This window comes from Ranitomeya imitator, chromosome 3, assembly GCF_032444005.1.
Source record: "Ranitomeya imitator isolate aRanImi1 chromosome 3, aRanImi1.pri, whole genome shotgun sequence".
Taxonomy (NCBI): Eukaryota; Metazoa; Chordata; class Amphibia; order Anura; family Dendrobatidae; genus Ranitomeya; species Ranitomeya imitator.
In genome coordinates this window covers 117,179,569-117,194,067 of record NC_091284.1, presented here as the reverse complement: position 1 = coordinate 117,194,067, position 14,499 = coordinate 117,179,569, and the positions used below count along the sequence as shown (strand labels likewise).

Below are 14,499 nucleotides of genomic sequence, written 5' to 3'. Positions count from 1 at the left end.
TTTAAGGGTACGTGCCCACGACCAGGAATAACAGCGCTTTGATTTGGACACAGCTGACTTGCACTTTTGTACAGTACAAGGACAGTGGATTGGGTTTATAGACATCCCATGGCCATTGTGCTTCCATTTGATGCTGTGTAAACTCACCCACGGTGCGGGTTTACAAGCCGCAGTATGTCAATTTCTATTTCTGACTAGCATCTCTACACTTAAATGTATTGGACGCGGTAAATCTGTATTGTTCAGTGAACGGATGCCGATTTACCTGCGTTATTAAAATGCAGCAAACATACACCGCATCCAAAGCACTGCTACTTCCTAATCATGGGAACAGAGCCTTATGTGGAGAAAAAAAAAACTCAGCAAAAAAAAAAAAAAAGCACTGTGTAAAACACTGCTAGGCCCAGGGCTAAGGAATCAGTAAGCCAAACCTCCGACTCCTCATTTTCCCCGACTCCTGAATCCACAGCACTGGTCACTACTGAGCATGTACATAAAGTGCAGCACAGATTCATCTCATCTACGACCCCACAGCCCTGATCACTACTGAGTATGTACATAAGGTGCAGCACAGATTCATCTCATCTACGACCCCCCAGCCCTGATCACTACTGAGTATGTACATAAAGTGCAGCACAGATTCATCTCATCTACGACCCCACAGCCCTGATCACTACTGAGTATGTACATAAAGTGCAGCACAGATTCATCTCATCTACGACCCCACAGCCCTGATCACTACTGAGTATGTACATAAGGTGCAGCACAGATTCATCTCATCTACGACCCCCCAGCCCTGATCACTAGGGTTGAGCGACCTTGACTTTTTTAGGGTCGAGCCGGGTTTCGCGAAACCCGACTATCTCAAAAGTCGAGTCGAGTGAAATCGGCCGATTATGGCGAAAAGTCGAGGATCGACCGAAACACGAAACCCAATGCAAAGCCAATGGCAATTATTATTATTTTTTTTTTTTTTCTCTCTCTCTCTCTCTCTCTCCGTCCGTCCGTCCCTGAACTGAAAAGCTGGTGTTACACAGTGCAAATCGCTACAGCGCACAAGCGACAACATGGCGATAGGCGTCCACGCCCCTAAGACCTATGTCATCACTCTGCCCACGCCCCTTCATTGGCTGAAAAAAATGGCGCCAAGCGCGTCATACGAAACGCGACTTTGGCGCGAAAGTCGCGTACCGCATGGCCGACCCCACACAGGGATCGGGTCGGGTTTCATGAAACCCGACTTTGCCAAAAGTCGGCGACTTTTGAAAATGAACGATCCGTTTCGCTCAACCCTACTGATCACTACTGAGCATGTACATAAAGTGCAGCACAGATTCATCTCATCTACGACCCCACAGCCCTGATCTCTACTGAGCATGTACATAAAGTGCAGCACAGATTCATCTCATCTATGACCCCACAGCACTGGTCACTACTGAGCATGTACATAAAGTGCAGCACAGATTCATCTCATCTACGACCCCACAGCCCTGATCTCTACTGAGCATGTACATAAAGTGCAGCACAGATTCATCTCATCTACGACCCCACAGCCCTGATCACTACTGAGCATGTACATAAAGTGTAGCACAGATTCATCTCATCTACGACCCCACAGCCCTGATCTCTACTGAGCATGTACATAAAGTGCAGCACAGATTCATCTCAACTAAAAGCCGAGATCCTGAGATCAGGAACAGAACAGACATTTATAGGACATTTCAGAACTTTCCCAAATTATGAAAAAATTTACAGCACATCCTGCATTGTACTGTACCCAATGTATTATATATTTAGGAGTCAGAGTTGGTCCATTTAATACCGACTCCACAGCCCTGTTTATTAGGCCTCTTTCATACGTCCAATATTGTCGTATGAGTGCGTCTGCGGTTTTCATGGATATCACTGATACTTGTAATAGTGTACGGGGCCATTAACACGTTCATGATTTTTCACAGACCGAAGGGTATGACACTTGGACGACATCCTAATCAGAATATGGCTTGTGGAGAGGAGTATTTATTCTGAGTGTGAACTGATAAAACACCAGATTGCACTCAGACCAATGCATGGGGCAGTGCACATGTCCGATTTTTCCGTCAGACAAAGCGTCTTAAGAGATGGCTGTATGCCCAAGTTTCATCTGATATTAGATTTGCACTCGTCCATGCTAGTCACCGAGTGTATGGGAAACATCGAACTGTACTCAGATGACATCAGAGTGCAGTCAGATTTCCAAGGACTGTCGGAATGGAAAAGATTGGGGCATTGGTTTCCCCATCTGAGAAAATCTAATCGGATCCCACTATGCTCACACCCTGATCAGTGTCATTTGTAGTAGAGGCTCGATTCTCTCAGATGCCTTTATGGCACCCGCCTTAATCACGGTGTGTTATCGGTGTATACATTGTTATGTACCAATCACACACGCCAGAACTGGGGGAAGTTACCAAACCAAAAAAAAAAGAAAAGAGAAATGGAGACATCGCTCATAACTACTAGATGGCGGCATATATTAAGACCACACGAGGATGTGATTGGCTCTCCAGTTGCATGCATGTATGGAGGTAATGTCCCGTATAGGTCATTGTACACACTGATCACTATAGTGCGGCATTTCCCGGTAGGATACGGTGACACGGGCATATTGTGCTCAGACAGCCGTGTGTATCCTGTCCGTGCCCCGCTCCGTGCACGCCTCTGTCCCGCACTCACCGCCTCCTCCGCAGCGCCCGCACACTCGCACTCTCCGCTTTCACAGCTGAGCTACGTTCTATTTCCCGCCAGGGTGACGTCACTTCCGGATGACGTGTTTGCACCGGAAGTGTCGCTGCCCTGTATGCGCTCTCCTTATGGCTGACAGCAGCGCCCCACCAGCGTGTGGCTGTAAGGGCGTCCGGTCCTGCCTAGGGTGCGAGTCTCCGGCCGGGGGGCTGCGACAGGGGCTACAAAAGGTGACAGCTGATTGTGTGTGACCCCCACCAGACATATCCACCCCCTGTGTACAGGAGAGCAGCAGCTGCTCTCTGCTGATTGGCTGCTAGTTATCTGGTTCTTAAAGGGATGGTCGGAAGGCCAAAATAAACGTCCCCTTAAATCCCTATAGCTTTAGTGCCAAGGACTAGTAGGTAAAACGGGACGTCGGTTTGTTGTAATGTGTCCTGGGTGCGGCCATACCCTACATGTGAGGGGGGCTACTTATAGGCCCAGGGCACAGCTCAGGAGGGAGGGAAGGGGCGCCATCATTTATGCAGATGTTATGGTATGAGGGTGCCATAATCCACTGTGTGCCCCCTGAGGTGCCAGAGCAGCAGACCCCCATAAGTGACCCCATTTTACAAACTACACCTCTCAATTAATTTATAACAAAAATTAGCCCCAGATTTTACATTTTCACACTGGAAATGTGTAAAAATTGCACCAAACTGTGTCCCACAATTTCTACTGAATGCGGCAATACCCCATATGTGGCTGTACAGTACTGCTAAGGCTTCTTTCACACTTCAGTTTGGCGTCAGTCTGCTCCGACATCGTGACGGATCCGTCACAATTGTTGAGAAAACAGTTCTAACGGATCCGTTTTTTTGCCGCATCCGTGTATCTGGGAAAAGTAGCTACTTTTTGGAGCATGCTCAATTGAAAAAGCATATTGGGGTGACGGATCCGTCGCCCATAGGCAGCCATTCTAGTAAATGGCGGACGCGACTGATCCGTCATGAACCGCCATTTCGGCGCAGACAAAAAACGTTGCAATGTCTGTCAATGTCTAGATGACGTCTGCCAAATTTCAACGGATCCGTCACATGGCGGATGGAGCGGACGACCATCCGCCACAATCCGTCGCTAATGCAAGTCTATGGGAAAATAGTGGATCTGCCCAAAAAAATGGCGGATCCGCTATTTGATGAAAACGGCGGATTCAAACTGACGCCAAAAGACTGAAGTTTGAAAGAGGCCTTAGCCATACGGAGAGACTCAGGAGGGACGGAGCGCAGATTTTTCTAGAACAGTTTGCAGACTCCATATACAGAGCCCCAAAGTGCTAGAAAAGCAGAATCCCCCCTCAAACGACCCCATTTTGGAAATTATACCCCTTTGGGAATGTATCTACAGATGTAGTGACGATTTTGATTCCATGGGTGTTTTCTAGAAACAAGCAGCAGTGGATGTTGCTGAGTGAAAGTTGCAAACTGCCGTTGTAGTGACCGGTACGTTGTAGTGCCCAGTGCGTTATGCCCAGCCTGTGCTGCTGGAGACACGCGCCTGTAAATTAGGCGGGCTCTCATCACTACACAAATGCCAAACATGTGGGTGCTAACTGTGACATTTTTTGATCGCCATCTATTCCAATTTTTTGGAGGCAGAATGAACGAAAATGAGCAATTAATTTTCTTTTTTAATTTTTCTTTTAATGCCATTCCCCGTGTAGTAATATTAATAAGGCAGCTTTATTCTCCTGGTCAGTATGATTACAGTAATACCACATTTATCTACCGTATATACTCGAGTATAAGCCGACCCGAGTATAAGCCGACCCCCCTAATTTTGCCACAAAAAACTGGGAAAACTTATTGACTCGAGTATAAGCCTAGGGTGGAAATGCAGCATTTACCGGTGAATTTAAAAAATAAAAATAGATCATTATTTCCCCATAGCTGTGCCATATAGTGCTCTGCACCGTTCATTATTTCCCCATAGCTGTGCCCCATATAGTGCTCTGCACCGTTCATTGTGCCCCATTGCTGTGCCATATACGGTGCTCTGCACCGTTCATTGTGCCCCATTGCTGTGCCATATACGGTGCCATATGCTCCCTGCATGTCTCACATATATACACAGCTCTGCCGCCTGCATGTCCCACATATATACACAGCTCTGCTCCCTGCATGTCCCTCATATATACACAGCTCTGCTCCCTGCATGTCCCACATATATACACAGCTCTGCTCCCTGCACCGTTCATTGTGCCCCATAGAAATCTCTGCCGCTGCTGCTGCTGCAATAAAAAAAAAAAACACATACTCACCTCCCTTGATTGCAGCTCCCGGCGTCTCGTTCCGGCGCCTCCATCTTCCCGGCGTCTCTGCTCTGACTGATCAGGCAGAGGGCGCCGCGCACACTATATGCGTCATCGCGCCCTCTGCCTGATCAGTCAGAGCGCAGACGCCGGGAAGATGGAGGCGCCGGCCGGGAAGATGGAGCGACGCCCGGCGGCTGGAACGAGGACAGGTGAATATGACATACTCACCTAGTCCTGGCGATCCTCGCGCTGTCCCTCTGCCTGTCACAGCTGTCTTCGGTGCCGCAGCTCTTCCTGTCAGCGGTCACCGGCACCGCCGATTAGAGGAATGAATAGGCGGCTCCGCCCCTATGGGAGGTGGAGCCGCTTATTCATATCTCTAATGAGCGGTCCCACGTGACCACTGAAGAGAGGAAGAAGCTGCAGCACAGAAGACGGGGAGGAAGGCAGGGACAGCGCGAGGATCGCTGGGACTAGGTAAGTATACCTCAGCGCCCTCACCCGCCGACCCTGCCACCCACATTGACTCGAGTATAAGCCGAGAGGGGCACTTTCAGCCCAAAAATTTGGGCTGAAAATCTCGGCTTATACTCGAGTATATACGGTATATATATTTTTTATGTTTTGGCACGTTTACACAATAAAAACTATTTTATAGAAACATTATTTTTGCATCGCTTTATTCAGGGAGCTATAACTTTTTTATTTTTCCCACTGACTGAGCTGTATGGTGACTTATTTTTTTCATGGGGCAAGCTTACGTTTTCAGCGATATCATTTTTTTTTTTACATTTGTCTCTTTGATTACGTTTTATTCCACCCTTTGTTCGGCAGTATGAGGATAAAGCATAGTTTTTGCCTTGTTTTTTTTTTTTTTTTTTTTTTACAGTGTTCACTGAATGGGTTAACTATTGGGACAGTTTTATAGGTCGGGTCGTTCTGGATGCAGAAATACTAAATGTGTAGTTTTTTTCCATAAAAATACTTATTTTTAAGTACTATATATATCTCTATCTTATGGCAGCGAGAGTCCGGTGTCAGCTGTCAGATTCGCTTAACACCCGACTGCGATTGCACACACACAATTCTACATGTTAATTTGGGAAGGGGTTAAGGAGGAAAATGACTTTGGACTACCCCTTTAAAGGGTTACTCTGACTATAAATATTTATATAAATTTATGAAACATTGATTTCAGAAGCTCTTATTTATGAGAAAATACATTTTTAACATGTTTATAATTATATTAATGATCTGGTAGAAGGTTTACACAGTAAAATATCGATATTTGCAGATGATACAAAACTATGTAAAGCAGTTAATACAAGAGAAGATAGTATTCTGCTACAGATGGATCTGGATAAGTTGGAAACTTGGGCTGAAAGGTGGCAGATGAGGTTTAACAATGATAAATGTAAGGTTATACACATGGGAAGAAGGAATCAATATCACCATTACACACTGAACGGGAAACCACTGGGTAAATCTGACAGGGAGAAGGACTTGGGGATCCTAGTTAATGATAAACTTACCTGGAGCAGCCAGTGCCAGGCAGCAGCTGCCAAAGCAAACAGGATCATGGGGTGCATTAAAAGAGGTCTGGATACACATGATGAGAGCATTATACTGCCTCTGTACAAATCCCTAGTTAGACCGCACATGGAGTACTGTGTCCAGTTTTGGGCATCGGTGCTCAGGAAGGATATAATGGAACTAGGGAGAGTACAAAGGAGGGCAACAAAATTAATAAAGGGGATGGGAGAACTACAATATCCAGATAGATTAGCGAAATTAGGATTATTTAGTCTAGAAAAAAGACGACTGAGGGGCGATCTAATAACCATGTATAAGTATATAAGGGGACAATAGAAATATCTCACTGAGGATCTGTTTATACCAAGGAAGGTGACGGGCACAAGGGGGCGTTCTTTGCGTCTGGAGGAGAGAAGGTTTTTCCACCAACATAGAAGAGGATTCTTTACTGTTAGGGCAGTGAGAATCTGGAATTGCTTGCCTGAGGAGGTGGTGATGGCGAACTCAGTCGAGGGGTTCAAGAGAGGCCTGGATGTCTTCCTGGAGCAGAACAATATTGTATCATACAATTATTAGGTTCTGTAGAAGGACGTAGATCTGGGGATTTATTATGATGGAATATAGGCTGAACTGGATGGACAAATGTCTTTTTTCGGCCTTACTAACTATGTATGATTAAAGATACAGGATTTTAAAAATAACCACATTGGACTAAGAGGCACCATGGCGGAGAAGCTAAATACAGGCAATATAGTACAATATGCAGTGCTAATATTTTATAGGAATGGGATATAAATGCACAATGATATGATATAATGTACATGAATATTGATAATACAGAAATGAGTCCAGCTCACCGTAATAGACATCCTTAGGTGTTCAGAGCACAGGAAACGCTGTGAGCAATCACGAAACAAGGAATTCCAGCTCAACGAACTTGTGAACAAACTTCTTTCTTTTTTAACCATAAAGTGCTCAGCAGAGGATAAAACCGCATCAGCGTTGTAAGTTACATGATATGCGACCGACGCGTTTCAGGTGGCTGCGCACCCTTAATCATGTTATGGTGAATAAAAAAGTTTATTCCCAAGGTTTGTTGAGCTGGATTTCCTTCTGTTTTGTGATGTTGACAATACACGAGGTGTTATGGTGGATGAGCAATTGTCAGTGTAACACGTATCATACATTACTTGGATAGAAACATGTGGATGTCATTGTAATGATTCAGGCGCACTGGTATGGGTCCACTTTGCACTTTATATAATCATGTTAATGTTACATGGCACTAGGCACTTTGTCTTTTAACTAGCTGTGGATAGAGATGAGCAAACCCAAACTTAAACGTTCGGTGTTTGTACCGGACAGACAGTGTGTGGTGCTAAACGCCGAACACGGACCTCTGGTAGTCCATTGTAATATTCAGAGTTCCAGGGGACGTTTGTTGCAGAGAGAGTTTATTCGGACTCCCATGACAGCACCACGAGAGAGGGGATCCGCCCTTCAGGAACAGGAAACCTACAGATACAAAAGGGCGGCACCTCTCCCACGTATTAGTTGGTTTCCTGTTCCTATAGGGACTGGATCCTACAGAAGATGGATCCTAGGTCGACTCAGGTAGCGAGGGGGTCTCCTACCTCGGCCGGTGTGGAGTTCCTGGAGGCATCACGGTGGTCCTGGCAGGGCTGCACGTCGGTGATGCTAGCAGCAGAGAGCGGTGGGCCAGCGGTCTTTCCGTCTCGAGCCGGCACCAGGTATGTGCCCCTTGCTGTTTTCCCAGGGTGCATGGAGGCGATTCCGGGTGCTGTCCGAGACACCGCTGTCTGTCCGGGCGTCCTGCGCTGCTCTCGGTGCCAACAGGAAGCGCTGGGAGCCACGGTGACGTCTAGGGGCGGGGTCAGGGGTGCCGCGCATGCTCGGTGGCTCCAATATGGCAGCACCCACCGGTAATTGCAAGGCATGATCTTCCTGCCTGTCACCTGCACCTGGGGGGCGGACAGCGAATCGGGGCAGCGTCGGGCAAATCTTCTGAACCGAAAGAGGGGGATATAAGCAGGCTCCAGGTTCGGACCCTTGCTTCTGACCTTAAGGGCTTGTTTCCATTTGCGAGAAACACGTCCGTGTCTCGCATGTGAAAACCAAGCTGTGGCGCCGGCACTTTGGAGTGGACCGTGCAGCTCCATGTGTTGCTATGTGGCCGCACGCTCCGCTCTGGAGTGCCGGCGCCAGAGCTTGGTTTTCACATGGGAGACACAGACGTGTTTCTCGCAAATGGAAACAAGCCCTAAGCGTCAGGATGGAGAGTGACCATGAGCAGCAGGCCCTGCTGCTGGAGGAGACTCGTCAGAAGCCCAAAGCCAAGGACCATGCCAGGAGAAGTGACGATTCCGGTCGTAAAAGCTCCTCCAAGCAAGGATCGGACGCATCATCCAGAAAAGACCCCCCTCGTATTCCGGTATCTTTCTTTGGCTACGTTCACATTTGTGTTGATGGGCGCAGCGTCGTCGACGCGTGCGTCCCTATCCTTAACATGGGGGGCGCATGGACATGCGCCGGTATGCATTGTATTGCGTTTTACGACGCATGCGTCATATTGACGCACAGACAGGGCGCAGAGGACGCTACTTGTAGCGTTTTCCCTGCGCCGAAATTCCTGCTCTGTACGATCTTATGACAACGCATGCATCGCAAAACGCTGCGTTGTGTACATGCATTGTTGGTTGCGTCGCCGACGCTGCGCCCAACAACGCAAATGTGAACGTAGCCTTTCTCTGCAGCCACTGGTAAGTAATCTACCAGAAAGTGCACTCAGTGATGCAGTCCCCCTCATACCATTTATTTTAGAGGAAGTGTACCGGTAAGGCTAAACACAAGGAATGCGCCCTATGTGGATACCCCTTACCAGATTCATGCTCGAAAAAATTATGTGGCTCCTGTATCCAGCAGACGGTGAGGTCTCAGGGGAGGGGTGGAGTGGCGGTAAGTCTAGGAAGACTACATTGCCTTACTATACTCCCTCAGGTAGCGGAAGAATCTTCTAATATGGCGGCAAGCCTGAAGGAGATGATCAGGGCAGAAGTTTGTATGTGTGTGTGTGTGTGTATATATATATATACAGTTAGGGCCAGAAATATTTGGACAGTGACACAATTTTCGCGAGTTGGGCTCTGCATGCCACCACATTGGATTTGAAATGAAACCTCTACAACAGAATTCAAGTGCAGATTGTAACGTTTAATTTGAAGGGTTGAACAAAAATATCTGATAGAAAATGTAGGAATTGTACACATTTCTTTACAAACACTCCACATTTTAGGAGGTCAAAAGTAATTGGACAAATAAACATAACCCAAACAAAATATTTTTATTTTCAATATTTTGTTGCAAATCCTTTGGAGGCAATCACTGCCTTAAGTCTGGAACCCATGGACATCACCAAACGCTGGGTTTCCTCCTTCTTAATGCTTTGCCAGGCCTTTACAGCCGCAGCCTTCAGGTCTTGCTTGTTTGTGGGTCTTTCCGTCTTAAGTCTGGATTTGAGCAAGTGAAATGCATGCTCAATTGGGTTTAGATCTGGAGATTGACTTGGCCATTGCAGAATGTTCCACTTTTTGGCACTCATGAACTCCTGGGTAGCTTTGGATGTATGCTTGGGGTCATTGTCCATCTGTACTATGAAGCGCCGTCCAATCAACTTTGCAGCATTTGGCTGAATCTGGGCTGAAAGTATATCCCGGTACACTTCAGAATTCATCCGGCTACTCTTGTCTGCTCTTATGTCATCAATAAACACAAGTGACCCAGTGCCATTGAAAGCCATGCATGCCCATGCCATCACGTTGCCTCCACCATGTTTTACAGAGGATGTGGTGTGCCTTGGATCATGTGCCGTTCCCTTTCTTCTCCAAACTTTTTTCTTCCCATCATTCTGGTACAGGTTGATCTTTGTCTCATCTGTCCATAGAATACTTTTCCAGAACTGAGCTGGCTTCTTGAGGTGTTTTTCTGCAAATTTAACTCTGGCCTGTCTATTTTTGGTATTGATGAATGGTTTGCATCTAGATGTGAACCCTTTGTATTTACTGTCATGGAGTCTTCTCTTTACTGTTGACTTAGAGACAGATACACCTACTTCACTGAGAGTGTTCTGGACTTCAGTTGATGTTGTGAACGGGTTCTTCTTCACCAAATTAAGAATGCGGCGATCATCCACCACTGTTGTCATCCGTGGACGCCCAGGCCTTTTTGAGTTCCCAAGCTCACCAGTCAATTCCTTTTTTCTCAGAATGTACCCAACTGTTGATTTTGCTACTCCAAGCATGTCTGCTATCTCTCTGATGGATTTTTTCTTTTTTTTCAGCCTCAGGATGTTCTGCTTCACCTCAATTGAGAGTTCCTTTGACCGCATGTTGTCTGCTCACAGCAACAGCTTCCAAATGCAAAACCACACACCTGGAATCCACCCCTGACCTTTTAACTACTTCATTGATTACAGGTTAACGAGGGAGACGCCTTCAGAGTTAATTGCAGCCCTTAGAGTCCATTGTCCAATTACTTTTGGTCCCTTGAAAAAGAGGACGCTATGCATTACAGAGCTATGATTCCTAAACCCTTTCTCCGATTTGGATGTGGAAACTATCATATTGCAGCTGGAAGCGTGCACTTTCAGCCCATATTATATATATATAATTGTATTTCTGAACATGTTTTTGTAAACAGCTAAAATAACAAAACTTGTGTCACTGTCCAAATATTTCTGGCCCTAACTGTATATATGCATACATAATGTATGCTACTAACCGCGGTAGTCCTCTCAATCTCTGGAATACAACTGATACGTTGGACAGGTACCGCCCTTTTGTATCTGTTGGTTTCCTGTTCCTGAAGGGCGGATCCCCTCTCTCGTGGTGCTGTCATGGGCTTCTGAAAAATGCTGCTACCAGTAAGTAGCTTAATGCTTTTTCCAGATCCAGAGTTCAAGTCTCCATTGTTTTTAAGGAGGTTCGGGTTCTTGTTCAAGTTCAGGTACCTGAACCACACTTTGGACTAAAGTTCGGTTCAGATACCAGAACCCGAACTTCCACGGGTTCGCTCATCCCTAGTTGTGGATGATTACTATAGTTATGCACTTTGCGTCTTGTACCCTGATCAACATGTTTCTATCCTAGTAATATATTATGCGTGTTACACTGACACTTGCTCATCCACATACCACCTCAATATCAATATTCGTGTACCTATATCTTGTAATTAATCCGATCACTTCTAGTGACGATACTATGACTTGTACAAGCCCCAGTGTACTCATTGCTGCGTCGTACCATTACATCACCTGTTGGATTCTTCTGCACTGAAAGCGTTCCTAAGTAGAGCTAACCTAGTCCCCTGGTGCATGAAGTCAGCACTACCTTGTCAGGTAGGACATCAGTCATGGCAGAGTGGGCATGCCAACGGCTAGGAGACTGCGCCAGTTACTATTGCCTCACCGCCCAAATGACTGCAGAGCGCAGCGGACGGCAGATGTATAACTGCAATTCTAAAGCCACAGCCACTTTTTTCTAAATTGCTGCAGATTTTAGCTGCGCAGATTGTGCACCTGAAGTGCCTGGTTTCGATCTGCTTCACCTGTACTTGCTATTAGGCTGAATGCCACGTTGCAAAACTGCAGCAATTTGTCCACACTAACCCTGTGACTGTTGTCAGTAACCTCTCAGGCTTTGTTCATACTTTGCAGTAGTTTCAAATTATTTAACAAAAAAATCATTGCAAATATATACGGTAGTTTTACTGCAGTTGTGGCATTAGAAAAGAAAGCCAACTGTAATTTTGACATTTTGTTTCAGGTAACCCCTTGATAATTGATGGGCATGTGATCACTTCTTTAACCCCTTAGCGACCGCCGATACGCCTTTTAACGGCGGCCGCTAAGGGTACTTAAACCACAGCGCCGTTAATTAACGGCGCTGTGGAAAAAGTGTATAGCGCCCCCCACAGGCCGATTTTCTCCGGGGTCTCGGCTGCCGAGGGTAGCCGAGACCCCAGAGAACATGATTCGGGGGTTTTTTTAACCCTCCCCGCATTTGCGATCGCCGGTAATTAACCGTTTACCGGCGATCGCAAAAAAAAAAAAAAAAAAAGCGATCTCTTTTTAATTTCTCTGTCCTCCGATGTGATCGCACATCGGAGGACAGAGAAAAGGGGTCCCAGGTGGCCCCCCAATACTCACCTAGCTCCCCCGATGCTCCTCGTGTCTCCCGGTGGGCGCCGCCATCTTCAAAATGGCGGGCGCATGCGCAGTGCGCCCGCCGGCCGGCACCGGGAGAATCTTTGGGGTCTCGGCTGCCTGGGGTAGCCGAGACCCCAAAGAGCATGATCGGGGGTCGGTTTTAGCGACCCCTGTTTTGCGATCGCCGGTAATTAACTGTTTACCGGCGACCGCAAAAAAAAAAAAAAAAAAGTAAAGTGTAATTCTCTGTCCTCTGATGTGATCGCACATCAGAGGACAGAGAAATAGGGGGATTCGGGGACCCTAGCATACTCACCTAGGTCCCTGGATCCTCTTGCTGCTCCTCCTGGCCGCCGGCAGAAGAACATGGCGGACGCATGCCCAGTGTGCCCGCCATCTGTCTCCATCTGCCGGCCGGCAGGAGAACAGCGGTTAGGGCTAAAATTAGGGTTAGGGGTAGGGTTAGGGGTAGGGTTAGGGGTAGGGTTAGGGGTAGGGGTAGGGTTAGGGGTAGGGGTAGGGTAGGGGTAGGGTTAGGGCTAGGGTTAGGTTAGGGGTAGGGTTACGGCTAGGGTTAGGTTAGGGGTAGGGTTAGGTTAGGGGTAGGGTTACGGCTAGGGTTAGGTTAGGGTTAGGTTAGGGGTAGGGTTAGGGGTAGGGTTAGGTTAGGGGTAGGGTTAGGTTAGGGGTAGGGCTAGGGGTAGGGTTAGGGCTAGGGTTGGGGCTAAATTTAGGGTTAGGGTTGGGGCTAAATTTAGGGTTAGGGTTGGGGCTAAATTTAGGGTTAGGCTTCTTTCACACTTACGTCGGTACGGGGCCGTCGCAATGCGTCGGCCCGACATACCGACGCACGTTGTGAAAATTGTGCACAACGTGGGCAGCAGCTGTAGTTTTTCAACGCATCCGCTGCCCAATCTATGTCCTGGGGAGGAGGGGGCGGAGTTACGGCCACACATGCGCGGTCAGAAATGGCGGATGCGACGTACAAAAAAACGTTTCATTGAACGTTTTTTTGTGCCGACGCTCCGCCAAAACACAACTGATCCAGTGCACGACGGACGCGACGTGTGGCCATCCGTCACGATCCGTCGGCAATACTATGGGCAAAAAACGCATCTTGCGGGCACATTTGCAGGATCCGTTTCTTGTCCAAAACGACGGATTGCGACGGAATGCCAAACAACGCAAGTGTGAAAGTAGCCTTAGGGCTAGGGTTAGGGTTGGGGCTAAAGTTAGGGCTAGGGTTGGGGCTAAAGTTAGGGTTAGAGCTGGGATTAGGTTTAGGGTTTGGATTAGGGTTGGTATTAGGGTTAGGGTTGGCATTAGGGTTACGCTTGGGATTAGGGTTAGGTTTGGGATTAGGGTTAAGGTTAGGGTTGTGATTAGGGGTGTATTGGGATTAGGGTTAGGTTTGAGGTTAGGGTTGAGATTAGGATTAGGGGTGTGTTGGATTTAGGGTTTTGATTAGGGTTATGGTTAGGGTTGACATTAGGGTTGTTTTGGGGTAAGGGTTGTGATTATGGTTAGGGTTAGTGATTAGGATTATGGATCAGGTTGGGATTAGGGTTAGGGGTTGGAGCTAGAATTGGGGGGTTTCCACTGTTTAGGTACATCAGGGGGTCTCCAAACACGACAGCCAATTTTGCGCTCAAAAAGTCAAATGGTGCTCCCTCCCTTCTGAGCTCTGCCGTGCGCCCAAACAGTGGGTTACCCCCACATATGG

At 47.2% G+C, this 14,499-nt stretch overlaps 2 protein-coding genes across 4 annotated transcripts in view; one reads left to right on the top strand and one right to left on the bottom strand.

The window, feature by feature from the left end:
• The window catches only part of LRWD1 (leucine rich repeats and WD repeat domain containing 1), a 70,161-nt gene extending 67,355 nt beyond the window's left edge, over nt 1-2,806 (bottom strand). For 2 of the 3 annotated variants that reach the window (XM_069761319.1, XM_069761321.1), the window contains exon 1: nt 2,716-2,791. The gene's annotated coding sequence lies outside the window, so the exon portion shown is untranslated. Of the gene's footprint in view, nt 1-2,715 lie in introns of all 3 variants that reach the window. The other variant, XM_069761320.1, reaches the window with a different exon arrangement.
• A 9-nt stretch (nt 2,807-2,815) lies between these two features.
• The window catches only part of ALKBH4 (alkB homolog 4, lysine demethylase), a 30,514-nt gene continuing 18,830 nt past the window's right edge, over nt 2,816-14,499 (top strand). The window contains exon 1 of the mRNA XM_069761322.1: nt 2,816-2,954. Within this exon, the coding sequence (XP_069617423.1) occupies nt 2,853-2,954 (102 nt within the window). The 5' untranslated portion in view covers nt 2,816-2,852. The remainder of the gene's footprint in view (nt 2,955-14,499) is intronic.